The sequence below is a fragment of the Ambystoma mexicanum genome, chromosome 2p (assembly GCF_040938575.1).
Source record: "Ambystoma mexicanum isolate Mex_15411 chromosome 2p, UKY_AmexF1_1, whole genome shotgun sequence".
NCBI classification, from domain to species: domain Eukaryota; kingdom Metazoa; phylum Chordata; class Amphibia; order Caudata; family Ambystomatidae; genus Ambystoma; species Ambystoma mexicanum.
This window is the reverse complement of record NC_090923.1, coordinates 283,922,455-283,949,508: the sequence shown is the minus strand read 5'-3', so window position 1 is coordinate 283,949,508 and position 27,054 is coordinate 283,922,455. Positions and strand designations below refer to the sequence as shown.

The 27,054-nt window shown below is 45.0% G+C and overlaps 1 protein-coding gene across 2 annotated transcripts in view; it reads left to right on the top strand.

Annotated features, from left to right (window-relative positions):
- The window catches only part of LOC138565871 (uncharacterized), a 308,555-nt gene that overhangs the window by 76,427 nt on the left and 205,074 nt on the right, over positions 1 to 27,054 (top strand). For both annotated transcript variants that reach the window (XM_069643024.1, XM_069643025.1), the window contains exon 3: positions 1,707 to 1,743. In XM_069643024.1, the coding sequence (XP_069499125.1) occupies positions 1,707 to 1,743 (37 nt within the window). The remainder of the gene's footprint in view (positions 1 to 1,706; positions 1,744 to 27,054) is intronic.

The following is a 27,054-nucleotide window of genomic DNA, read 5'->3' as shown; positions in this document are numbered from 1 at the left end:
GCCTCTGCCCCTGAGCTTTCTTAGCTTTTTCACAATTCACAGATTTCACACTGCCACAATGCAGTGTCCAAAGTTATGCTTCCTACCCTGAATTTCCTTGGCTTCTCCACATTTTACAACTCACAATTTTCTTAGCTCCTCGACAATGTTTAGATGTCACAATTAACATGCTAAGGGATATGCTTCTCCTGACCTTTTCACAATTTACTGACTTCACAGCAAATGGAAAGGGAGACTACCTTGCGCTAGATTCCACATATTTGGGGTACTGCTTTCCCCTTCCCGCGCCCCAAGTACAACAGATTTGATTGGGTGTGCGTTCCAGACTAGCTGTATGCCTGGTTCACTCTCTTGCCATGACTTTATTTGGTTCACTATTTGAGTGTGGATACCAGACTCACTTCTCATCAGTAATAGACTTCTTTTAGATATAGTTCCAAGATAGTTTAATTATACATTTCATATATTGTCACTGACCTCTCTTCAGTTGTCCTGGTCTTTCTCAATCGCCACGGTTTCCCAGCTTCCCCATTTGGACTTATGAAGTACATCAATGGTAGGGGGCATCTGGCATGAAGTGCCCCGGGGTCCCACCCTCACTCTGTGCTCACCGGTCTCAAACGGTGGCTTCAGCATCCTTTGGGTCTTACCATTGCTGCTGCTTGCTTGCCGGTTGGGAGTGTACCTTCTGCTCCCCGGTTCCCACTTTGCCTCCTTTACCTGACAGCTCCTGCTGTCTGTGGCACAAGCGCAGCACAACATCCGCTTTCAGACATCCATGGACGGCACTTCAGCAGCTTCTCGGCTCCACACTGCAACCTGCTCTCCTCCAGTGTCCCGACCAATGTGAGTCTATCCTTCTCTCCAGGTGTTGTGCATTTAATTTCCCGCCACTTGTTAACCTTTTCCAAGAACTAGAAGGCGTTTGCGTTCCAGTTCTAGTGATCTTAATCTTCATTACTCCAGCCCTCTTCCTCCTCTCGGTGTTACCAAGCAAAGGGAATGTAAATACAATGGTGATTGGTCATGACTGGAGATTCTACACCCACACTACAGTATGCCATACAGAAATGAAGGGGGGGGAGAATGTGGGTGCTACCAGAGACTAAGCCTCCACCCCATCTCCTGTGGCCCACCCAAGAGTTCACTGGCCTCATGTGGTCTTCGCTCATATAGCCACCACTAGGGTCTGTCGGGTAGCTTCTGCCTTTCCCTGGCCACATAAGGCATGGTTCCCTCCAGGGAAGCAGTGACACAATCACTAGATTTGTCACAGTACGCATCGTACTCGTCACCCTTATCCATCCAATCTCCACCAATACACCCTTTTTATACCGTACACCTAGCACACTTGGGCACTGGCGATAGGTCTGGCTTGTTTACTATTTAACACGTAAAGTACTGTAATTACCCCCCTTTGGTGGTGGTACTCTTATTGCCCTGGTTCCTGCTGTGAAGAGCAGGCTGGCTGCCTCCTCCGAGCCAACTGCTTTAACTGTGATGCATTCATCTGGAGTAGCATAGGAAACCAGATCCGTCATTGCTGTGCTTCCTCTGTACCTAGCTGGAGAATCTTAGGTACTGGCAACCATCCTGAATGGGCACCGCTATAATCTATGCACTTGTATTTTGTTAGTATGTACCTATGAAAGATAAGCTGTTGATATTCCAGCTTGCTGTACCTGATTGTTTATTTTTTCTTTCAGGCATGTGGCTCACATTGGGTGGAACTCTCGTTTTAATGTAAGTACTTTCAAAGATATTTATTAATACTTTTTCTCCCACTTCTTAAAAATCAGGAAGCTGGAAAGTGGTAAATATGGGTCATGGTGCCGGGGTGGGCTTTTCTCCAGATGGATTGAAAAACTGCAGCAGCGCAGCGCACTCTAAATATGAATCGGATTTGTGATGCATGGAAGCTGGCTAGTTGTCATTGGATTCAGCCACTGAAATGGAGCTCCATTAAATCTTATATTCTTATCGTGACGTACACTCCCCTTGCTGCAATGTTTTGACCGCACGATCTGCATTCATGAACTTTTCGAGCATTTTTGTCATTGTCTGTGGAGAATCCAAGGAGCTAGTCTCCTCGTACCCAAGGGGGAGCCATCCATCCCCCTTTGGACTAAAGAGGTGAGCCCACTATGCACCTTAGGGAGCAGTTTTATCAGGAATCCTTTACAGGGGACTCTTCCCCCCCCCCCCCACCTCTCCACCCCCTTAAGTAACAGGAAAACCCTAGAGCGTTCATCTCTCTCCAGCATTGGATTTTTCATGGATTCACATGCTTAGAATATTCCCCATCGTCAGACTGGGAATATTCTAAGCATGTGAATCAATGAAAGATGCCAATGCTGGACAAATGGAGTTACAGGTAAGAAACTATTCCCTTCCCCAGACAGAAATTCCTTTATGGGATCTGTAGGGGCTAGGTTGTATAACTGTATAGCCCTTTTTAATGATGTTGCTCTGCTTCTGACGCGTCCTATGCCCAGGCTCTGGAGATTAGTAAACCAACCTGCTAGAGGTATGTCCCTAGAAGAAGCAATCGGTAGAAAAATCTGCACGTCCCTCAACGTTTTTGGGGGGGGGGTCTAATTGGTTGGAGTGCAGTGAGGCACAGCATATGAGTGGGCGGAGCAGCCCCAGAGAGGAGCAAACCCCACAGTGGAGAATGAGGACAACCCCAGAGTGGGGGCTGAGCAGGAATGCCTGAAAAGTGGGGAAAGGGGGAAAGAACACTAGAGTGCTGAGTGGGTAAGAGACTTGGACCAGGTAGTGGGGGACAAGAAAGATGAAAATCTCCTAGAGGGGGGACAACGACTGAGCAACCTAGACTGGAGACTGGACTCCTGGAATTGCACTTCAGCACTATACAAACTGTATGCATGGGTCCGGGCTTCTGATGGAAGCATAGGGTTAGGGGGAGGAGGGAAGGTCGGAAGGCAGCTTTCCCCTTAGTGCCTAGTTCCCACAACTGGATCTTTTGTCTTTCTTTTGAGAGGCAGGGAAGCACTAGGTTAGGATTCCGGTCTGAGGGCTTCATTTATGTTTAGACATCCTGACAAGTACCCCTTTTACTAGGAGTAGAGCTTGATTTCTAGTATTAGGAAAGGATCAGTCCTCCCATCATGCCTCCTTGTCAGTCTCCTGATTCCAGCTTGTTAAGTGGATGGATGTTTTTTGCTCCACCTCGTCGGATCTCTGTCCTAACAGATTGGTCCTTTGTTCTTTTATAGATTTCACATATATCAGTTGGCGAAGCTTTACTTGATTCTGTTCAAAAGGTCGAGGTATTCTAGAATGTTTTAGTCCGTGATGATTCAGTATCCAGCTTGTCAATGCTCTGACATTGTATTAATGTGTGCATTTGACGTTGGTGCCTTTCAATGGGAAGCGGGATTCTTGGCAAGATCTGTGGTTGATTAAATATGCTGGAGGAAGAGTTGCTCAGACTAGAAACTATATGGACTCCACCCTTGAAGGGGAGGGTTATGGGCTAGCATTGCAGATCTAGTGAAGTAATATCACATTGCTCAATCCACTACTCTGACTGTTTGCTAGGCGTAGATCTGAGGAGCTGGGGTTTGAATCTAGAATCTTTCAATACTAGAATTCAGGAACCCCTACATGAATTTTGCACAGGAATATTATATTGCTTGTGAATAAATGTGCTTTCTGTAAACTTGCTCTGAACTCTTCATACCTCCTACAATCCTGAAGTAACCTTTGGGGTCTCCTTCAGTTTCTTTGTCTAACACAGCACATTGTTGCTACACTCGAGGCCTTTGTAGATTTGGGAGGGTTACAGAAGGCCAATGCTGGATTAGCATGTGGAAAATCGCCTGGGTGTGAGCTGACCTTACCACAGATTTTTAAATGGCTTATGTAGGTATTTTGTTGCCCATTACCTTTGGGGTAGGAGGCATTACCTGTGAGGCTACGATTGTTATTTTAAAACCAGAGTCATAGAAGTGTCTGCAGTTCATACAGGCAACTGTCTGTTAAGGGTGAAGGCAAATATTCGCCTAAATTAATGTGCATCTCTTACAGACCTGTATTGCACATTTAATCTATCTGGACCAATCAGCATTTTTCCTGGACCATCTACTCCACTAATTCCACAGTTACTGTTTGCTACCGTGGCATTGCGATCGCCAACACTGCGCCCCTTTCACATACTAAAAAGCATCAGCGGGGCCTTATTTGTGAAATTTTAGTGATTGGCCTTCGGTAAGGTATTTATAGTAGTGTGATATAGCAGACCTATCCAACCTATAGGAGTATAGACTAATGTTGATGTATCCCCTTAATTGGTCTCATTCTGCCCCAGTCCAGCGTGCCCTTTAATGCCCCTATTTGATATAGTGATGGAGCAATCGCGAGAGGCTTTATTTGTACTGACCAGATTATGTTAGCCTAATCTCTATGCACAGACGATGGTGTTATGTTACTGAACCCAAACGTCTACAATTAGGCGTGACCACTACATTGTGTGCACATGCAGGTGTAACTATTAACTGGAGTAAGTCTGAATAGTTGCTCATGGCGTTGGAGCAGGGCATAAACCATGGAAAATGAGATCCCAAGAGCCTCCAACCAGAAAATAAATTACCGTGGAGATGGCTTTCAGTGAAGTATGTGCCTTACCCTGCACCCTTTTCCATGTGCATAGAGCGACTTGAGTAGATACAATGGAACGCCATACCTTATTGTTGGAAAGCTACTCCGCTGTAGGTAAATGTTGGCAGGTAAATCTTATTTCAGGTGGTGATCATCTTACGATCAAAAACATTTTATTTAGGAGTAAGTAAGAGAATGTCTATCTGTCCTGGGGCAGATGTGTCGGGGGGTGGGAGCCGTGCTAGAGATTATGTGCAGGGGGATTTTGCTGTGCTGGATGTCGGTGTATTTAGTTGCACAGGCCTCCCACATGTAAATGCTGTGAAACATTGATTTTCTCCTTCTCTTGGATCAATAATGTTCCAGATACAGCTATATCATTGTATACTCTGCCGGTCACTGACCGTGTGTGGAGAAATAATTGGTAATTCCCTAGTATATTGCAATCTCCAAATATTTCTTTTACGGTGTGCTGTGGTCTTTGTAGAATTCGGAGGAAGGGATAGTTGTGGTGACATTTATTGGCAAGAGTTTACAGCCCTGGAGACCTTTCTTTCACAAGATGCCTACGTATCTTCTATTGCAGTACTATCTTAATCTTATATAAAGCACTAAATAGGACACCAGCCTCAAAGCGCTGGACTGGGATTCAAATCTGCTTCTCTGTGATCTTGCTTCCAAGACTGCACTGCAACATGGAGAGTAAGCTCTGCATAAATGGAACTCTTACCATAGGATGAAAAAGAACAATGGTCGGATGTGCTTTAATCTGAAACACATGGCCGGGTTATAAAGTAGGATTCAATATGTATGGGCACAGGTTGTACGTCATGGAAGCCTGCAGATTCCAGATGTATGTAATGGCATTGTGCTCGGGTGTATGCCTTTTTAGAATGCAATAGTTAATTGATTTTATTAAACTTCTTGCTGCCACCCTCACTGATTGGATACGTTAGGGCTCTTTGATACGGAATTGAATACCAAATTAACCTGTCCTTTTCTTATTACTCTTGGACATAAAATCTCGATGCATTGAATGAAAACCCCTTCTCCTGACATGGCTGGTTTCAAGACTTGCTCTAATTAAAATAAACACCCAGATCTGGCCATATACACATTCACTTCCTGAAAACACACATTGGCAAAGTCAACAGCTTGGGCTTTTCAGTAGGCATGGGATAGTGTCTTTGCCAGGCACTGCCACTAGGGTACCACCTGGCCATGAGATGGGAACGGCTGGTGCAAGTACCTGGGCATATGATATTGCCTGGCAAATTATCTGTCCAATACTTTTATACAAGCCAAAACATTTGGCTTTGTGATTGCTTGTACTCCAGTGCAAGCAACAGATGCACGACACAGGTATTGCTTATAAATGAACATGTTACAGAAACATTTTCTAGGAGATTTTTATTACACCAGGAGCTCAAAATCCCGTAGACGCATTGGTGTTACTTTGATAGATTTTACTCAAGAATTCCCAGGGTATTATTAGGGTATTATGTTTCACCAGGGAGGGGCAGGTAGTTAGTGGGAATGCCATAGGGATTAACATGGCAATGGTTATTCAATGAGTTTGTAAATGACCAACCCCACCCATAGGATGCTTGTTCCACCTCAAATCCTATCTCTCTCCCATCTTTGTTCCAATGCAAGAGCTCTGGCTTGAACCCAACAGCCAAAACTAAAGAAAAGTATGGATGAAAGTCTCAATCAATCCTAACCACTGGGTTTGCTTTGGTCAGTCTTCCAGGACATCGTTTGCAAATCAGCCTTTGCCTCGCCAGTAATGGGAACAGCTCTGCCCAAACTGCTAAACCACAAGGCCTAAAAATGCCTGCTTTTTCTTGTGTTCCAGGGCAGCTGAGACCTGCTCTAGCAGTTGAGGTTGAATTGTACCTTTTGGTGGCGGGACCAAGGCTCATTTGCGAATAGCTTGTCCCCTTTTATAATGGTAGAGACTTATGCATGGAAGGCCTCCCAGAGCAATGACAATGGTAATGTTTAATTCAAAGCTTTGCATCTCTTACTTTGATTTTACCATTCTCTCCTGTGTGCAGGAAACATCACCTGGAAGAAACATCACCTGCCATGTATTGTTTGTTAGTTAGTCATTGTATTAAGCATGATGGGAATAACTGTTTATATACCCACAAAAAAACCTTTAAATTACAGGAATCCACTTGTGATTTTTAGGTTTGAGAATATAGCTACCGTGTAACTGAAATGTTGGGAATGTAGGTAAGAGGAATAGTACAGTTAGTTACTTGATCCTCATGTGTTTATCAAACTATCGTTGTCATGCTGGACTATTAGTTTCATCTGCCATGCTAGATTGACAGAGCCATTGGCCATGCTAGCTTGTTAGGCATTTACCATGCTAGATTGATAGAACCTTATGCCATGCTAGTTTGCTAGTCATTTGCCATACTAACCTGTTAGTTGCCATGCTAGATTGTTAGTCATTTGCAATGTTAGATTGACAGAGCCACTTGCCATGCTATATTGTTACTCACTCTGCCTGCCTGCAATTAGATGGTAGCTTTATCCTTCATTACACCAATGGGTGCCATATGTTTAGCTACCAAATTATAGACTTATGATCCGCTCTGACACAAGCCCGATAGCAACCTCTACTCTATCCCAATCTACGGTCCGCCCTACAACTAGTTCTAGGCCTACGATATGTATCTCCCAATAATCTACACGGTCCTATTAAGGTCAATCCTCTTTACAACTTCCCTACAAGATTTTAGTATGCCACCTCCCCCTAGGCAGGGTGACATGATCACCGGACCCTACCCATTAGCACAGAGGAACCTCAAATTACGAGCGAGACTCTCGACTGCACGACCCTCTAATTAAAAAAAGTCAAGCAACGTCACCTATGGTCCTTGCAAAATTAGTATCCATCTATACCCTCTCCAACTGAATACCAGACTCTTCTGAGAGCCTACCCTTACCTTGAAATGCAATGTTAAGACATTGCCATCACCGCCCCAACCAGCTCAGTCTGGGATAAAGGGTGCCCTCATAAACGCCTGATCTATGATTGCCCACGCAACCGATATTGCAGACCTTCTATTAAATGAAAACCTAGATCTCTTAGCAATTACTGAATCCTGGCTCCACCCTGCAGCTGGACCAGCAATTATGCTAGCCATCCCAGAAGATTATACTCTCCTTAGATTGCACCTCCTCCCGAGGTGGAGGTCTTGCCATAATCGCAAAAAATAACCTTCTACTGAGACTCATCACCTCATAATTCAAAGTCATGTGTATCCTTAATGGCCAAGTTAACTATATCTAACATGCAGTCCATTTCTATCCACCTGATATACCGACCGCCAGGCCCCCTAGGCTCCTTTGAAGAAGACTTAACAAACATCCTGTCCAACAATCTTAAAAACTCTTCCTAGAGTATCGTACTAGGAGACTTTAACCTTGGCTTCAATGACCCCCTAGATGCTAACGGCACTCAAATCAACAATTCCTTAGAGGAACTAAGCTTTACCCAAAAGATCTCAGGTCCTACCCACACTAAAGGTAGAACCCTTGACTGGATTGCTGAGCATAACTGCCCAATTAGTCACGTACATAATACCTCAGTCTTGGTCCGACCACCATCTGATCATGTTCTCAATAGAGGCCCCACCTCCTGCGCATACTGACAGTATAGCCCCAGCTGCCCCACCAGGAACAAAAGAAACATTACTCCCAAAAACCTTATGCCCCTGAAACTACCTACCCTCAACTCCATCCCAGACCATACAGACACCTTCAATATGGTAGAAATATATAACAAAGTGATGCTTTCATCCCTTGACGTCATAGCCTCATTGAAAATGCAAAAGAGCAAACCACGTAAACATGTGAATATCTGGTTCTCTCCTCACTTAAAAGCAATTAGACAGGAGAAATGCCGATATGAAAATAATATGGCGACTAGACCCCTCAGATTAACAACCTGAACAAACTAGCATCCCTCTACAAAAATATCATCCTTGCTAACAAACCTCCTACCTCCGAATCTCCCAAGCTAAATCTAATATGAAAGAGCTTTTCGCTATACTAAGAGATGGAATCCCCTATCCATATCCAGAGTCCTGCCTCAAGGTTAAAATGCTCCGGCATACAAAATGCTCTGGCTAACAAAATTACAACTCTGCAAACTAAAATTAGCAACAAAAAAAAATATGCTTCTTACTTTCTCTAAACCTAGCATTCCTAACGTGACAGCGCCACGATCTAGCTTTACACTACCACCTGTAGCCACCCCCCACTTTAACTTTCGCAAAGTATCCACTAAAGGTTGAAAGTCATCCTTACACTCAAACCCTCGAATTGCCATGGTGACCTATGCCCTGCACAACTTATAAAAGATGCAGCTTGTGAAAGTTCCCCTATTACAAAACTCATAAATACATCCTTCTCGACCAGTACCATACTCAATAACTTAAAACAATCCTGGGTACTCCCTCTTCTCAAAAAAACAGAACCTTGACCCATCCATCCCCACTATCGCCCCATTACCACTGCCCCTTTCTTACTTAAAATCCTCGATAAAGTAGCATATTTACAAATCCAACACTTCCTCGAGAGTCAGTCAGGCTTCAGACCCCAAACGGCACCGAGACTGCACTTGTAGACCTTAAGGCTCAAATAGATGAGGTGAGAGACGAGGGCAAGACCGCACTACTGCTGCTCCTCGATCTCTCAGCTGCATTTGATCTGGTTGACCATGAGATCCTCTGCAACCATCTCAAATCGGCAGCCCACTTCTCCCAAGAGGCTATCGACTGGATTCAGTCTTTTCTCAATAAGAGATCAATGCTTCCCCGTTAGCAGCCGCTAATAGAACCAATGCCTATTACCTGTGGTGTGCCACAGGGCTCGTGTGTCTCTCCCACTCTGTACAACATTTTCACAAAGCCCCTTTTCGATGATCTTGATGGTCTGGGTATCGCCTACACGAATTATGACGATGATACTCGGATCCTCATCCCGCTGACTGGGGGTTATGACAAGGATTTGGCCTTTGTGAACAGAGTGTACCTCATCATCCAGGCATGGATGGCCTCCCACGGTTTATGCCTGAATGATGACAAAACTGAACTCCTCATCCTGGGCACTTCAGCTAATCTCAACAAACTTGGCCATACCTACTCTTCGTTTATAATCGACAATAACACTATTGCTGTTGCCAAGGAGGTCAAAACCCTGGGCTTTTATCTAGATTCCACACTAACATTTAAAAAACAGGTAAATGCCATGGCTTCCGCCACTTCATACACCTGCAAACCAAACCTTTCCTTTCCTCCAAAAACTGCATCTCCTTAGCAAGAGCCTTGATCATGTCCATACTGGACTATTGCAATGCTCTTTATGTAGGTAGCATGAAGTACATCACGGATAAGTTTCAAATCTTGCAAAACAATGCACTAAGAGCAGCCCTATGCCTCCCGAAGAAAGCCCATATTTCTGAGACCAGAAGATCCGTCAACTGGCTCTCCACGAAAAACAAGATCCTCCTCAAATCTTTCTCACTGACCCACAAATGTCTCCACCACTCTGCCCCCCCAATACCTAATAACAAGATTCACTAGACCCAGTATCTTGCCGCCCTTCCAGAAAGGCGAACTCCAACCTCCTACTGGTGCCCAGATTTGAACGTACTACCACTCGGGGAAGCAGCTTCTGTCAAAGCAGCTTAACAGTGGAACTCGCTACCTCCATCTCTAAGGGAAGATTTGCCATACTTGCAATTCAGAGCGAACCCCATTCATTGGATCAAGGAACATGATATCTAATGTATTGGCACTTATTGTCCTTCCATGTAATACATTTGTAAACTATGAATATTGTATTCTTCATGTAATTATCGACCAATTGTACTTATTCTCAACTCTGCTGTTGTCTTGCACTGTAACCATAGTTGGACTCCACAGTGTTATATGTAACCTAAGCTATACAATCCTCTTGTTGCTCCCGCGCCCTGTTACCTACAGGTTAGATGCGCATTCCAAATAATAAAAACAAACGCAACACCGGATCTTGCTAGATAGTTGTAGGAAGCCTACTTGAGCAAGTATGCTACTTCACTTACAGGTAAATGGTCCTTCAGCTCCATGGTAATTTGTGCTATCATGGCTGTGGAGCATACATCACTACCCAGGTCAAATAATCAAACCATGGCCAATTGCTCTGAAATTTCTGCAGCATGTTTAGAGTGAAATTCCCCTTGCCCCCCCCCCTCCCTACACCACTGGTTTAACACCACTGTGAAGGACTTCGTTCTAGAGGGCCAGGCAGTGGCCTTAGGGTGGCCTGGTCCCCCTGTTGGAGCAGGGAGTGCTCTGCACCAAACTGGTTTTTAAGGTTTGTCATTTTTAGCATTTCCTCATTTAAGACCTCTGTACTGCACTTTCCCAGCCTGAGGTTTTTGCCTGCCGTCTTTGATGCTTTTCTCTGTGCTCCCCAGCCTTTCTTGAGGTGCTGAACCTTGGGGGTTCAGGCATTGGCGAGACCTTCCCTGGTCTGAACATTGTCTTTTCTCCCACTTCTAGGCACAGTGATAGTATGACTTTCCCTTGGCTTTTACACATGGCCCTGTTCTGTAGCCTGCTAGTGTTGAAATGTATCGGTTTAGGCCCAAAGCCTAGGGTCATTTGAAATTCAGGTATAAAGGCATGCCACACATATAAAAGAAACTACATAGACTTTGCTCATTTCAAAGTTTCTTCTCGTCCAAATGTGCACTAAAACAAAATAAGAATCCTATGATTGACGAGCATTGGTAATGCCAACAGTTTTGGCTTTTGTCTGCAAAGGGGAGTACCGGGGCATCTAGCCGCAGTGCCTGGCGAATTCCTAATACTTGTACACAAGCCAAAAACAGCTGGTTTCGCCAATGCTTATTTTTACCAGGACTTCAGTGAAGGAGACAGTTCTTATAAATCGAGTGGATAGGCACCTGCCTGGTTAAGAGAATTTTATTGGACCAATGGAGCATTTACAACTCCAATTAATTCATTAACTCTCAAAAGATTGGTTTAAGAAAAAAGCTACGGGCACTTAGAGTGCAAAGTTTAATGGTACGTTTTTAATTTGAAGCAAGCTCAAAAAGGTCGCTGTTATGGCCAAACCGTGCCCCTCAATCCCACAGCGTGAGTCTTGAGATTTCTGAAATACTTCATTGTAAATCGCTGATGCTTTCCTCTGAGGAATAAGCACTTGTTGTGGTATGGCTCTACACACGCACTGCGGACAAAAGCGCCTCTTATTTAAATAAATCCGCATCTTTGCAGTTCTTGTGCACAAGTTCCACCTCTCGCAACCCTTGCACTCTGGTACATGAGGCTGAAAACCAGTCCGGACAAGTGCTGTACAAATAGCCTAGGGTTAACATTACATTACTTGAGCCACCTGCCATGCGCAATAAGGCAGCATTTAAACACCCTTTGACGGCCTCCTGTTGAAGCGACCATCGTAGCGATCTGTTGGCACAAGTCCCAGCCTCGTTGAATCCGCTCTCCTTGGCCAGATCGCTAAATAGAAAGTAAGATCGCTTGGTGGGTTTCGGTATGAGCTGCAGAAAGGAATCCCGATTTGGTGCCTTTTCTATTAGGCTGACCCATAGACGTTTGCCGTTTCGTAGCAGTACAAGTGAAGACGTTATCAGCACCCAATGTACTAATGTAATAAGCGCTTGAAAAGGATGTAATGTGGAGTCATCCCGCCGGGTTCTCTGTAACCATATATTTGCAAAGTTTCTTAAACCCCTTAACACTCTGACTATACACAAAACACAACAATCTATGCTCCCCTTTTCAGAGCTAGCAGGGCCTGCTCAGCATTTCATCCATGCGAGGACGATGAAATGGATACTATTGTGTTGGTATGAGAAAGCGCTTTGAAACTGTTAGCCTTTGGCAGATACTCTAAACGGCACCCGTATTATGGTTGTACATGTTTTGTCCAGTCCTTGTAATCCTTAATTTGGGGAAACCTGATGGGACATGAGTCTTGGGTACCCCCACCAACGGTCTATTATTTTGGGAGAAATCACTTGATCCGCAGATCTTCCTTACTGGTGCATATCTAATTAATATGATCTCAGAGCAGCATAAAACCGATAATGAATTAGCCTGTAGAGGGGGGCCGAGCCGCCAATGGGTTTAAATAATACAGAACGGATGCTTTACTCCTCAAACGAAAAAGTGGGGGGGTGTGCTGGGGCGAGGGGAATTGGGGTCTAGAAGGGCTCTCAAGTTGTGAAAGTTACCAGTTTATAACTTTGCATGTGTTACGCTGTATGCCCTGCAAATTACTATACAGTGCATTTTGGATTGTCCGTTACCATTTTAACTCTGTGAACAGTCTTGTACTAGGCTAATTCTGATTTACTTTGACCTGGTACATCTTTCTGAGTGATTATGGTTGTCTCCCCACCTCAAAGTGCGAGCAGGTGATCACTGGCACGTAATCAATGCGCCAGACGAGCTTAGCTACCTTAACACCCAATTTCGAATGCACATTGTTCCACTTGAGGCCGAGTTTTGGAGTAAATAATGCCCTTTGAAAAAAAAAATTTGGTTGGCTAATTAACCTTTCATATTTACGTGCAAATTTCAACATTAAACCAAACATAAACATTTTACATACAATAAAAACCAACATTAAAACATTGTTCGATTATAGTATATTCTTCATCATATCTTTTCAAATGTTTACCAGAAGTCAACATTGTCCTATATGGACTGCGACTTATTTTTTTTTTTCTTTACCCTCTTTTAGAATTACGCATTCAAGAAAATGTACTATGACAATCCTCACTGCTAATTGCCTGCTGGAGAACAGTTTTTGCCAAATTTGGTTGACCAATTTAAATTAAGTGTTCCACCGAAAGTATGTGTTCCTTTGTTGTATTAAGCTGGGACAGTCGACAATCATGTGTTTCAAGGTTTCTTTCTGGTGCGCCAGACATTGGATTCTTTAGTTATTAAACCTCTTCTGCCAAGAATGTCTCTAGTATGCCACAAGTTTAATCTAAAACGTAAATATGACCACCTTATTTTAGGAGATGGACACTTTTCTAAATAAACTGACATACATCTAATTTTCTTGTGGCCAAAGAGATTGCTGTCAAAATCTTTGAGCACCACACATTTACGTCTATTTTGGATCCAATTTCAATTTTGCTCTATTGGGATTTTCCAATAGCAAGTCTATAGTTATGTTTGCATCTGCCAAGTTATTCAATGTATGGTTTTGCCATTTCCTTGGAAATTCATGCTCAGATGAAACTAAGTAATGAGCCATTATACTGAGCACATTTGGTTGATTTAAACTAAGCAGGCATTTTCAGAAGAGATTACACATCTTCCACATTATATGGTCTGTCAATGACGACAAGCCAAGTTTGAAGCAGAGGATGGTCAAAGGAGTCCATTTTGGCAGATTGAAAATGCCTTTCCAAAATCGTCCTTCCAGTATATCCCACTCATATGCTGAGTTATACAATGTTGCTTCAACACCATATGTTAAGATTGGTATAACATTTTGTTGATAACACATGTTTACAACAAAATTTCCCATATCTATAAAGCAATATCTTGGCTTGTGATATTAAAGTTATTTTATTATGTAGATTTAGATTCTGTTCATACACAGTATCTGACAGTGTTATGCACATACATACCTAATATTTATACTCGGGTGTAATGAGCAGTTCTGTGTTTTGCAGTCATTTACATTTTTTTAGGTTGGGTTCTACCTGGACCCATACATCTGAGTATTTGAGGTTTTTTTTCAGTGTTGACAATAGGTTTATCTTTCACATATTTTTCTAGACCATTCAACAGGTCTGCAAACCTACGGTGTTAGAAAAAAGAATAAGATTGTCAGCGTATAGTAACCAGTATAGTAACCAAGCTATACGCTGACCATTCAACTTGGGGGCATCATTCAGATCCAACATGAATGATACGCCCATATCCAAAATAAATAGAATAGAGGCTAGTATGCAGCCTTGTTTCAAACCTCTCCTCATAGAAATTGAGGCAGAAAGTAAGCACTTCATTGTAAGTCTTACTTGCATAGATGTACTCGTATGCAAATCTTGTATAAGGGCTATTAATGAAGCTGGACGTCCATTAAGTGGGAGAATGGAAAAACAGGCTCCCGTCCTTACCCTCTCGCGCCTGGCCTAAAGGATCACGGCCCAGGCACCCGCCACGAGAAGAGTTTGCCCATCTACCAGACTACCAAATACCCTGGTACAGGAACAAACGGATGTGTCCATCTGCCTGCCCAACAGCACGCCCTGCCCATGCTGACACCTGCGGCACGGATCAACTAGACTAAAACCAACACGTCGTTAGAGATGCCATGACGACCTAGCCAACGGTCAGCACACCTGTGCAAATATACCCACTGGACACTCCCGCACCAATCTACACGAAGAATATACTCAGTGCTATGACGTAGGCGACAGACATACTCACGGACGTGCATCTTTATTATTTTCCACATAGGCTCTCAAAATGCAGAAACGCAAGACCCATCATGAACTCATCTAAAGAGCTTGCTTACACTTCTCCTAAACCCAGGTGCCATAATGAGAAATATAACGAAGACATGATACTGGTCATAAGACAATATGTTACTATAACCTAAAGCGCCTGTGCACCAAACGGTTCCACCTATACACCAGGCCTAAGTAGGCCGCAAGCAAGAGGTCCCATGGATGTTAAAAGAACAAGAGTCAGGTTGCAGATCCTGCAGAATGAGCCCGGCGAGAGCAGACAGCCAAGGTCGTAATGTTGCAAACCTACATTCCGAAAGCAGACCATCAAGGGCACGATGTTGCAACCTCGCACGCCGCGCACCAATGTTAGTCACACCTGCAAAATTAAACCAGGCGCACAGTAGAAAAACAATATTAATTGTGCAAAGTCTGCCTCAAACACGGTTCCACCTCACGTGACCAAGCCGAACCTGACAGGATGCCAAGTCCAGGAGAAAGAAGGCGTCTGGATCCCTCGGTACAAGACACAGGCAGACACACTTAAAAGGCTCAATGGACATCTGCGACAGTGGGAGTAGTCGGCCTTCCAGCTCATGAATGAGTCCTCACATTGTCTGCACGTACTCATGGTGTACCTGTCATTTGCAAAAATGTTTCACTGAGAGCTGGGAACAGCGATGGTCCCAAGCTGGGAAGCTCACGGGCGCACCAATCAGAACATGGGGCTCTTATCACTGACGCCATTAACATTGACCAATCATCAGTAGTCTTCATGTAACAATTCTCATGTATCTAATTGTAGGGACAACCCAGATATATCACCTGACTCACCCTTGTCCACTAATATTGTTCTCTATACGTATGCTATACTAACCCTACCACTCGAGCAACCAATTAAGAGTGGCAATAGGTTTTTTTTTTAAACTTTCTACGGTGACGCAAGTAGCGCGTCATACTAAGGTAAAAAGGGCCTGCGAGCCCATGATTGTGTGTGTCAGGACGGACGCGTACGCTCCTTGACCCATCCCTGCCGTTTTTGTTTAATAAACAGCAGAGTCACCTTGCTTCTTGCGTGTGTCTCATACTCTCTCATCTGGGATATACGGGAGGGGTTGGGGCCTCCCTGCCTGGAGGTCTGCGGACGGCCCGGCTGAATTCCCCCCGACAAGTTGGAGGCACTGCTGAGATCTGTTTAAGATCCGCCTTTTTTAATTTTTTTACTTTTTCCAGGCACTCCGGTTGCGAGGAGGCCCGGCGGCGCGGCCCCCTCTGCCGTCGCCCCCTTCTGAGGACTACAGGACCATCGCGGAGCTGCGAGAAGACCGGACAGCGCAATCCGGATATTGGCTCTCGGGAGCCGGTTGAGAAGTATCCCGCCCGCGGTTGGCGAGTGTCCAGATGTGGTCCAGACGAGGGGAGGTGACGAGCCGCTTGGAGGGGTGCACGCAGTCGAGCGGCCCCGCATCAAGAGAACTTGGTGAGCATGCCACGCACAACAAGCAATGTGAAATTGTGAGGGAGGGGGAGGAGTTAAATAAGGGAGGCGGGAGGTGTTACACAGGTGCGCAGCGAAGGTTTGATAATTTAGTGTTGGAAATGGAATGAATGGTAGCCGAACAAGTGCGAGGGCAGTCGGCTACGTTACGCGAAGGGAGGAGGCGGAGCACGAAAACATCACATGCGGCCGCTCGTAGACACTGATTGGCCTAGGTCGCGACTACGTGTAAGGGTGTGTGGGTGTACATGGTTTCCTACGATTTGGCATTTATTGATCAATGAGTAGATGAGGATCCCTATTGTTCGAGCAAGAAACTCGATGGGTAGATGACGTTTCCCTGTAGGCGGTAGCTAGGTAGTTGCCCAATACGGAAGATAATTGGCTGGTTAAGCCCTCCTGTCGAAGGGCGTATCACACGCGAGGCGACACAGCGTGCGCAGTCCGATTATATTATTGATTTGATTACCTTGTTCCAGGAGTGACAGGAAGACAGCTGTAGGGTTAACGGGGGTAGATTGAAAGTGCATTTTGAACTTAAAGAATATATGAAGAACTTATCAGTAGCTCGAAGAGATCAGTGACGTCACCAGTAGGGCTTTCATAGGATATCCCGAGCACAAGGCATCCGCCATCCTGAGATTGGTGGGGAAGAGAACTGTGGTAAGGAAGTGGAAACGGAGATAAACGGCAATGAGTTGATCGGGGAAAGGCGAAAACGGGGAACGTGGCTGCGCATGAAGAACGCCGGCCACGGCCAGTGTAGAAGGGGGAGGAGCACGTGAAAATAGGACGACTGTATAAGAACGTCATAAGGGGTACGCAGCCGCAGGGGGCTACGTGCGCCTCGGCCGCAGGGGGCCGTAAGGGTGTTGTATAAAAAAAAAGAAAGACAGAAGGAAATATACAAATGTAACATACCATATTTTCTATAATTTTTCTTAGCGGACTATCGTAAGTCCCCAAACTTACGGGGCCAGGTAAACGATATAAGGCTGTACATTGTAAACTGCTAGTGAGATAAACTGCTACCAGATAGGGGAAGGGTAACAAGTGGAGCGCTACTATGTCATACGGGGCAGGATCAGGAGGGTGGGGGAACACACTCACTACCCCAATACAACACATCTGCACAACACTGCCACCCCATAGGGAGAAACTGATTAAATATAGCATAGAATGGACCCAGGGGACGGATAACAAGATGCTAACACCGTGGCCGCCTAATGGTAGCTTCGATCCATATGTCCAACATTCATTATTAAACCATCTGCACAATACATATAAAGGGAAGAAGTTGGCAAACCATGTGGAGGTGTTTAACTTATGGAGGATGTTCCAGGGGTCCCGACCAGGACGAAATGGAATGTTCACTATGGGGGAAATACCGGAAGAAAGAGATTAAGGAAGGAGGAGAGGATGGGAAAAAGGGGAGTGAGGACCCAAAGAACACGGGGAACCGAGGAGAGGGAGGAGAAAAGAATAATAAAACAGATGAGATAAAAAGGAACAGAGCAACGAGATACCCATAGCAAAGGGGGTGAAAACAGAGGGAGGGGGGTTGTACCCTTTAAGAGAACTAGGAGAAATAGAAAGAGGACAGTTAAGGGCGGCTGAGGGATACTCGAACCCGGCATACAGCCCTCCACCATATGTGGCTCATAGGAAGATGCCAGCAGGGGAGGGGAGGACTGGAGAAAACCAGACTGTGGAAATAGGAAACGATGAGTGGGTAGCTGCACAGATATTATTAAAATTACGGGGTTCATTAACAGGAGAAGAGAAGAAGGTAGTAAAGAAAACAGATGAGGATAATGCCAGGGATAGTGAAATGAGGGGAGAAGAGCTGTTACGACAACAGGAAGAGATTTTGGAGGAACGACTAGCAAAATTAAGGGATGAGCAGAATGAATTGATCAAGCAGCTTGAAAGGGAGGAGAAAGAGAGAGCGAGGAAAAGGAAAGAAGGTAAGAACGAATTGGAAAAAATACGGGAACGAACGGAGGAGCAAAGGAGAGAAGCCGAAAGGGTAAAAGCAGCAGCAGAAAGGGTATCAAGAGTAGTACTGTGAGAAAAGAAAAGGGAAGAAGAAAAAGAAATGGCAATGGCAATGTGGAAGAGGAGATTACTATCAGAAACAACTAAGAAATACGAAGAAGGGAGGGTGATAGAGAGTATAGTAGAAAGAGAAAGGGTGACATGGGAAAGGAAGGAGGATGAAAGAATATTAGAAAAGATGAGAAGTGAAGTGATGGAGGAATTAAAATAGAAAAGGGAGGAAAATAGTAGGGAGATGGAGGAGAGAAATGAAGGAGAAAGAGAAGATAGGAGTAGGTAGAGTGGAGAATGGGGGAATGTATATAGAAACACAGAAGTAGCCACAACATCAGCACAAAGGGGAGTGGTTGATAAAGGAGAAACAAGAGAACTGGACCTAATAGATTTACAAACAGTAACGATCAAGGGGAAAAAGACCGAGTGGGGGTTGCCGTTTATGACTGACTTTTGCAGTGAGGAAGGAGTGGAGAAAGAAGGAAGTAACAGTGAAAGGGAAAGTCTAGATAAACTATACATCACCCGAACCAACACAGACTCACCATGGATCAGTAGGAGAATGGATGAACTGGAGAGAAGTGAGGAGGGAGAGCGAGGAATAGTGGAAAGACAAACACATGAAGCCGCACCATCCCCATCCCGCCCTCCCCCATTGCACCCTACATGCTCAACCACCTCACGCTCGTTACGCAAAATAAAACTCGCGCCCTTCACAGAAGAATTGACACCCTATGCATATCGGCTTAGAAACCTCCCTAGTCGCAGGCAGGAAAGACGAATAAACATGCCCACATTAAACACAGGAAAAGATGAAGAAGAAAAAGTTACGAGCAGGGGAAATACGGACGAAATTGAAGATGTAAAAGAAAGGGAAGAGGAGGAAGGGTGTGAGGACTCGGTATTATGGAACACAATGGGTGAAACGAGACATAACTTGATGCCACTTTTAGAGAGAGGAGGGGTTAGACCGCAGTATGTCCCTTGGAAGCATACCGATAAAGAAAATATAAAATGCAGGCTCCCATCATTGAGTGGAGGTGCGGGTAAGTGGATATATGAAATGGAAAAACACACCGCAGGACAGAAACTAGCAGTAGGAGATGTAAAGGGCCTGTTAATATCAATATTAGGGGATAGAGCGGATGACATTTGGAAGAGAGCGGGATTCCATGGGGTAACAATAACAAACACATCGCACGATGGGGCACCATTCGCAAACTGCAGACATGCACTATGGCAGGCACTGAGGGTACAGTACCCAGACACATCAGACATAGGAGCAATTACCTCTCGCAAGATGCGTGAGAATGAAGATCCTGTTGATTATATCCAGGAGAGGCAAGAGAAGTGGCGCATGGAAACGAGAGGGCAATGGGATAAAACACCAGCAATATTCTATCATATACTAGTACAAGGGCTCCCAGAAGGAGTTCAGAAACAACTAAAGAAGGTAGTGGGAATGGAAGCAAAACCATGGCCAGAAATACAACTTACTATAGTGCATCATTGTAGGACATGGCAAGGTAAAATGAAACAAAAGGAAGAGGACAGGAAAACGGAAGAGGCTAAACTAGTACAGAAAAAACTTACTAAATACACAATGGAAGGGGCACTAATAACTACGCCCACAACAATGACCCAAAGCCCCACACAAGTAGTGGCTGCACAAGATTCTGCCCAAATACCACCTTCACAGACTGTAACACAACAGGCGCCGCCAATACAACCATACATGACCAACATGGGAGGTGGACATACGATGGCAGGAGCTGGGTATTATAATTATAACAGGGGGAGAGGAGGATTTATGAGAGGGAGAGGATACGGATATAACACCCAACAGGTGGGAGGATTTAGAAACCCCTACCCCACAGGGCAACCAGTATACCAGGACAACACAGGGAGCTTTCCATGGCAAAGTAGGGAACCGCCGGTGTGTTGGAGTTGTGGACTATTAGGACACATGTCACGCACGTGTAGAGTTAGACCAGGTATACCATCATGGAGTGAACGGGGACAACCAAGGCCCTCACAGGAACAACAGGGCCTACAGCAACAGCAGACGTTGCAACAGGGAAATGAACAACAACAATTAACACAACAGCCACAGACTTATTCGCTGCCACAACAGGTAGCGATGACACAGCAACCCCAAGCACAACAAACACAACTGGGTAGGGTGACGGTCTTGGGACACAACCCTTACACAGGAAATGGCCAATCATTGTACCCTCAATAGGACAGCCCACAGACGGCCTTGGTGTGTCCCATCCTGTCAGTAACACCTAATAGTGCGGAGGAGCCACGCATAGAGGTAACGATAGGTGACAAAAAATTATCATTCCTTGTTGATACCGGGGCAACCCGGTCTTGCATAAGGGAAGGTAAATTTAAGATGTCAGGCGAAGCCATGAACACCTAAGGATTCTCTGGGGCTAGAGGGTTGGTTCCCTTTACTGCTAACATTCCCTTATCTATTGGAGATTATGATCTGTCAGTTCCACTTTTATATTGTAGTGCCTCACCAGTAAATATACTGGGGAGAGACATAATGAACAGGTTGAATATGACGATCTCCTTTACTGAGGACGGCATAAATTGCTATACTCCAGGGATTAGCATGCTCGCAGCACGACAGATTATGCAAGCATACTGCGGACAGACAGCGATTAGGGCGGAGCCAGTAGATGGCGAACTATTCCAGTATGGAACAGATATGGCAATTGTCATGGATGCCAGGGATAGAAGGGAAAATATGGAGGAGGCCAGCAACCTATCTGTTCAGACCAGAAACACCTGTTAATGAACTAGAAGGAAAGGTGATCTTAATGGACATTGAGAGCATTATTGCAACAGCTGACTACATTGCTGTACATGCCCAAGACAAAGAAGGAAGAGCATGGAGGGCCGTGATAGCATTAGCAGAAGGATGTAGGCTCACCCAGGTGTCAGATGAGGAGCTGTTCTCAGATGAAAAGGAAGAAGGTGAAATGGTGTTTGATGAGTGTGGAAATATGGCTAAGAGTGGCGTACAAACAAGTAGCACAGAAAATTGCAATGGCACTTGAGGCACCCGCATGCACCCCAGTCCCCTTCTTTAAGGAGGATATGTCAAAGGTACCCAAATCATTGTGGACTACTGGCCCCTGTGACGTGGGGTGCATAAAAAGTATAGGGGGAGTAAGGATAAAATTGAAAAAAGGTGCAATACTCCCCAGAGTAAAACAGTACCCACTATCAAAAGAGGCAGCTGAGGGTATATATGAAACCATAACGGCCCTTATAAATAATGGCATATTGGTCCCCTCGGAATCACCTTGCAACACGGCTGTGTACCCAGTGCGCAAGGCTAAAGGGGGGAGTCTTGGCGCTTCATACAGGACCTCAGGCCCTTGAACAACATAGTAGAAGCGGAATATCCCGTAGCAGCAAACCCGGCCACGATATTGTGTGGCATTCCAGCAGAGGCATCACGATTTACAGTGATCGACCTTAAAAATGCTTTTTTCTCAATACCATTACACCCAGACTCACAAGATCTGACGAGCTTTACTTAAGGAAACACAAAGTGGAAACACACTAGATTGCCACAAGGGTATTGCGAATCGCCCTCAATTTTCAATAGAGTGATACAGATGGATTTGGGTAACATTGAAGTGGAAAGCACAGTGTTGCAGTATGTGGATGACATAATAATTTGCAGCACGAACGAAAGAACATGCAGAGAGGACTCCTTAAAGATGTTGACAATATTGGCTGAAAAAGGTTACAAGGTAGACATGGAAAAGATACAGTACTGTCAAGAACAGGTACTTTACATTGGTCAATTTATATCCCAACATGGTAGAAAGATTGCACCACAAAGAGCACAGGCCATTTTAAACACTCCAATGCCACAAACTGTGAGGTAACTGCAGCAGTTCCTGGGGCTGTGCAACTACTGTAGAGCATGGGTGTTTGATTACAGCTCGTACATAGGACCCCTGCTTGAGGCATTGAGGGAAGCTAATAAAGGGGAGAAAAAGCTGGGGTGGACGATGGAAATGAAAGAGGCTTTTGGTGAATTGAAAGATGCGATATAAACTTCTTCAGTGCTGGCATCCCCAGACTATGAGAGACAATTTTTTTATATTCTCACACTGCGACTCAGCAGTAATGAAAGCAGTGTTGGCTCAAAAAACAAGCATGGGCTACAAACCAGTAGCATTTTACAGCGGCCACTTAGATCCTGTGATGTTAGGTCACTTCCCTTGCGAACAAGGTCTCGCCGCAGCTGCTTTTGCAGTGGAAAAGGCATCAGCAATCACCATGGGGTGCCCAACTACCCTGTTTGTCGAGCATGCACTATTTGCGATATTGAATAAACCTAAGTCCACCCTATCCACGCAAAGAGCATCAGGTTATGAGATCATTTTATCAAGAGCTGAACTATCAATTGTTAGATGTAGCACGGTCAACCCTGCAAGGTTCATAGCAGAAGTAATTGAGGAGGGAGATTATGCCCATGACTGTACGGAAATAGCTGAAATGTACTCATGTACTAGAAAGGTTGAAGAAAACGCACTGGAGGGTGGTGAGCTCTTATTTATTGATGGGTCATCAACTATCGATCAAGGGGATGGTATAAGGAGAACTGGGGCAGCAGTGGTAAAAATGATGGAGGTACCGGTGTGTGTGGCAATAAAATGTGTACGATTACCACAGCATTTCTCCGCTCAAGCAGCGGAGCTAGTTGCACTGATCTTGGCGTTGAAGGAAAGCTTTGACAAACGAGTGACCATATACTCAGACAGCGCATATGTTACATCCACTGTCCACTCAGGGCTGTCGAAATGGAGAAGAGGGTTTAGGAGAGCTGATGGCACTCCAGTACAACATTCTCTCTTATTGGCTGAACTAATTGAAGTAATAAATGACCCCCAAGAATTAGCTTTAGTAAAATGCACCGCACACACCAATGGTGAAGACCACGTCTCGAAGGGGAATGCAGCAGCAGACGCACATGCGAAGTATGCTGCATACTTTGGTGAGATATGGAACCCCCCAGAGTCAGAGGGAGGGGAATAGCTAAGGAGATGTTGATAAGAGAAGGGTACACCCATCTCCCAGCCACGCAGATTATGGAGCTACAAAAAAAAAGAAATATGGGTAAAAAGAGGATGCACAATGTCACCAACTGACGCACTATGGCGCCAGGGTGGCACTGGAAAAGTTGTAATACCATTGGCACTTTTGGACACTGCTCTGAGCCAACTACATCATCCAGCCCACACAGGCAAGGAAGTAATTGCAGCACGAATTAGGGAAGACTGGTTCTGCCCCGAGCTAAATTCTCATGTGTCAAACTTTATCAGTAATTGTCTCACATGTCAACAGTTTACGGCCGGCCATACTCTAAAGGTGGTAAGAGGTACTATACCCCGGCCAGAGGGACCTTTCCGGCATCTCCATATTGATTATGTTGATATGATCAATATATCTCAAGGAAATAGGTATATGATCGTAGTAGTATGTCCATTCTCTAGGTGGATTGAAGCAGGGCCCTGTTCACACCCAGATGCATTTAGAGCAGCTAAATTCCTAGTGAGGGAGGTCTTCCCAAGATGGGGAGTGTGCGAGGTGTTAAGGTCAGACAATGGCCCACATTTCGCAAACTAAATGTTCCAGCACATTACATCCTTGCTGAACATAAAGCATAAATTTGCATGTGCATACCACCCACAGGCCAACGGTGTATGTGAACGCCTGAATGGCCTATTAAAGGAGGCAATTGCAAAGATACAGCAAGCAACAAAGAAGAGTTGGTTATATTGCCTTCCATTAGCCCTATTCGAGCTAAGGAATAGACCAGGGTCCGACCACCACCTCACCCCACACGAGGTGGTTACCGGACGTCAAATGCGCCTTCCCCTAATGCCAACATCAAGAGCATTTACCGACAACGAAAGCACAGCGAGTGTTTTTGGTGATGAAATGTACCAATATGTCTTTTCTTTGATTACTAGTGTAGTGTTTGTGTCTCAACAGCTCGAGCGCGCACGGGGCGGGTCTAACAGCAATCAACAAGAAGACGCGGATAAAGAATTGGAAAAAGAAAGACTGTGTAAAGTTGCTAAAGGTGACCACGTACTACTTCGCAATTTCAATAGGAAGTGGAACAGTCCGCGATTTACTGGCCCCCATCTAGTAGAGGAGGTATCAACGAGAGCAGTAAAGCTACAGGATAAGCGCGCCTGGAATCACCTACACGATGTAAAGATCTACAAACTCCAGACCCGCCCCAGCGCCACCGACAGGTCCGTTGGAAGAACCACAACAACATCGCCGACGGAGGAAGAGAGTTCTATCACAGCCAACGACCCAAGTGTTCCCATACCCTGTCACTCCCCAGATTCCCCAGAGACAGTAACTAAAGAAGAAAAGGGTGATCCCCATACTGCCCACCCCATGGTCACACGCTCAAAGAGTAAAAATACTTCCGCCAGTTGAGCCCAAACCCCCTGCCCATTGACCCCTACCCCCACTACGAGTAATAACTGTACTAAAGGACATTGTATTGCACGAGTACACATGTAAACGCGTGAATGCTTTCTTTTCTCTCGCACATGCAGGAACTGCGTATTATTGTACTGCTAAGAAAATAGAGAACTAACAAATTCATTGCCCAGGAGTAGATGGTACCCCCAGACGATTGCTACCCAGAAGAATTGTCGCACCAATTTGTATATGAAATAAAAAGGCCAACGTACCTGAAAAAGAGAAGGGTACGTGTACTACACAGCATTCCTCTTGGCCATAGAACACTCAATGCCCCACCTCCACCCATACTTGCCTGCCCTAAGAGAGCGGTCGCTTAGATTGGCGTGGGAACAGCTCTTCGCCTGGGCACTGAGTGACTACCTGATAGGGAGAGCTTAAACAACAACAACTAACATTTAATAACCAGCATATTGAGAATTTTCAGGCGGGCAACTTTAACGTCGCAAGAATAGGCTGCCGGACCGCAGCAAGGTAAGAGCAAAAATGCCGGTGAAATTAGCATATGTAATAAAAATAGGGATTTTGATGATCACCGGGTTCTTGGCTGCCTCTGTATGGCAGTACAGCTGTGCTATCAATATTACTGCTGTACCCAAACCTAATACACCCCCATCCCCATCCCCAGCTGCAACAGGTGTTACGTCAGGTGATACTAGTAAAATTATACACAAGCAAAATAGAGTTCAACGCAGCACATACTCAGATAATAAAGGTATTGATAATTATATCCAAGATTCAGCACACGTCTCAAACAAACAACATATGGTATCAACACATGACCCGCATTGGTAAGCAGACAACAGAAGACAGCTGCTACGTTTGCTCATTAATACCATACGCCATGAGCGCTTCCCGAATATTTGTTGCCACAGAAATAGATGAAAAGACAGCACGATGCATAATATACTTGGCACTGTTCCAAACGAAAGGAAGGTTTCAAGGGACAGTGGTGCATATGGTGTGGAAAACACGAGATTCATACCCATACGAAAACAACTTCCTCAAGACCTATTTGAGTTACCACAAGAGCAGTTTACATGCTGAAGCATTCAGATACATAACAAGTGGTCCTGCAAAAGGGGAAACAAAGAAAGTAACATTGCAGTATTTGCCATGTGATTGGTATGCCACTGAAGTTCCTGGTAAACTAGGATGCTGGGAGAGGCCACTGGTGACGATAACAGGGAAGGTGTACTTGGATAACAATTGGGAGATAGGAGTGATTGGAAGCAACATGGTGACGAAGGAAACTATCTCAACTATCGAGGCACACAACCACAGATATTGGACGACTTGGATCAAGTACGTACCAATGCTCACATGGATAGAGACGGATGAAGACCCAATAACAATACTGCTGCTGACTGCGCCTAAGGTATGCTACCAACATAAAGGAGAAGTGGACGTAGGATACAACACCAATTGTGCCAGCGTGATGGAGTTACCTGAGGGGGGAGCAGGAACAGCAGTAATAATGGACCATTACTGGGCCTGTGGAGAAAAGGCATACCACACCCTGCCCCCTCTGTGGAATGGTGTATGCACGATGGTGCACGTCAATGTACCGTCACTAGTGGTACCCAAGAAGCATGTGAATGTGGCAAGCTTTCCCAAAATGGATGAAGGGGACAAGAGAAAGAAGAGATCTGCACCACCTCAGGAGGAGCGAGGGAACAGGACCAACGGTACTAAGACCGTCCTAAATAGAAGGAAAAGACAAGGAGAACCTCTGACTGGAAATTACCTATGGGGAAGGTCGGAAACGGCCCTCACTTCAATTCCGCCAGAACACAGACTATTCAGCAGAGCAGCA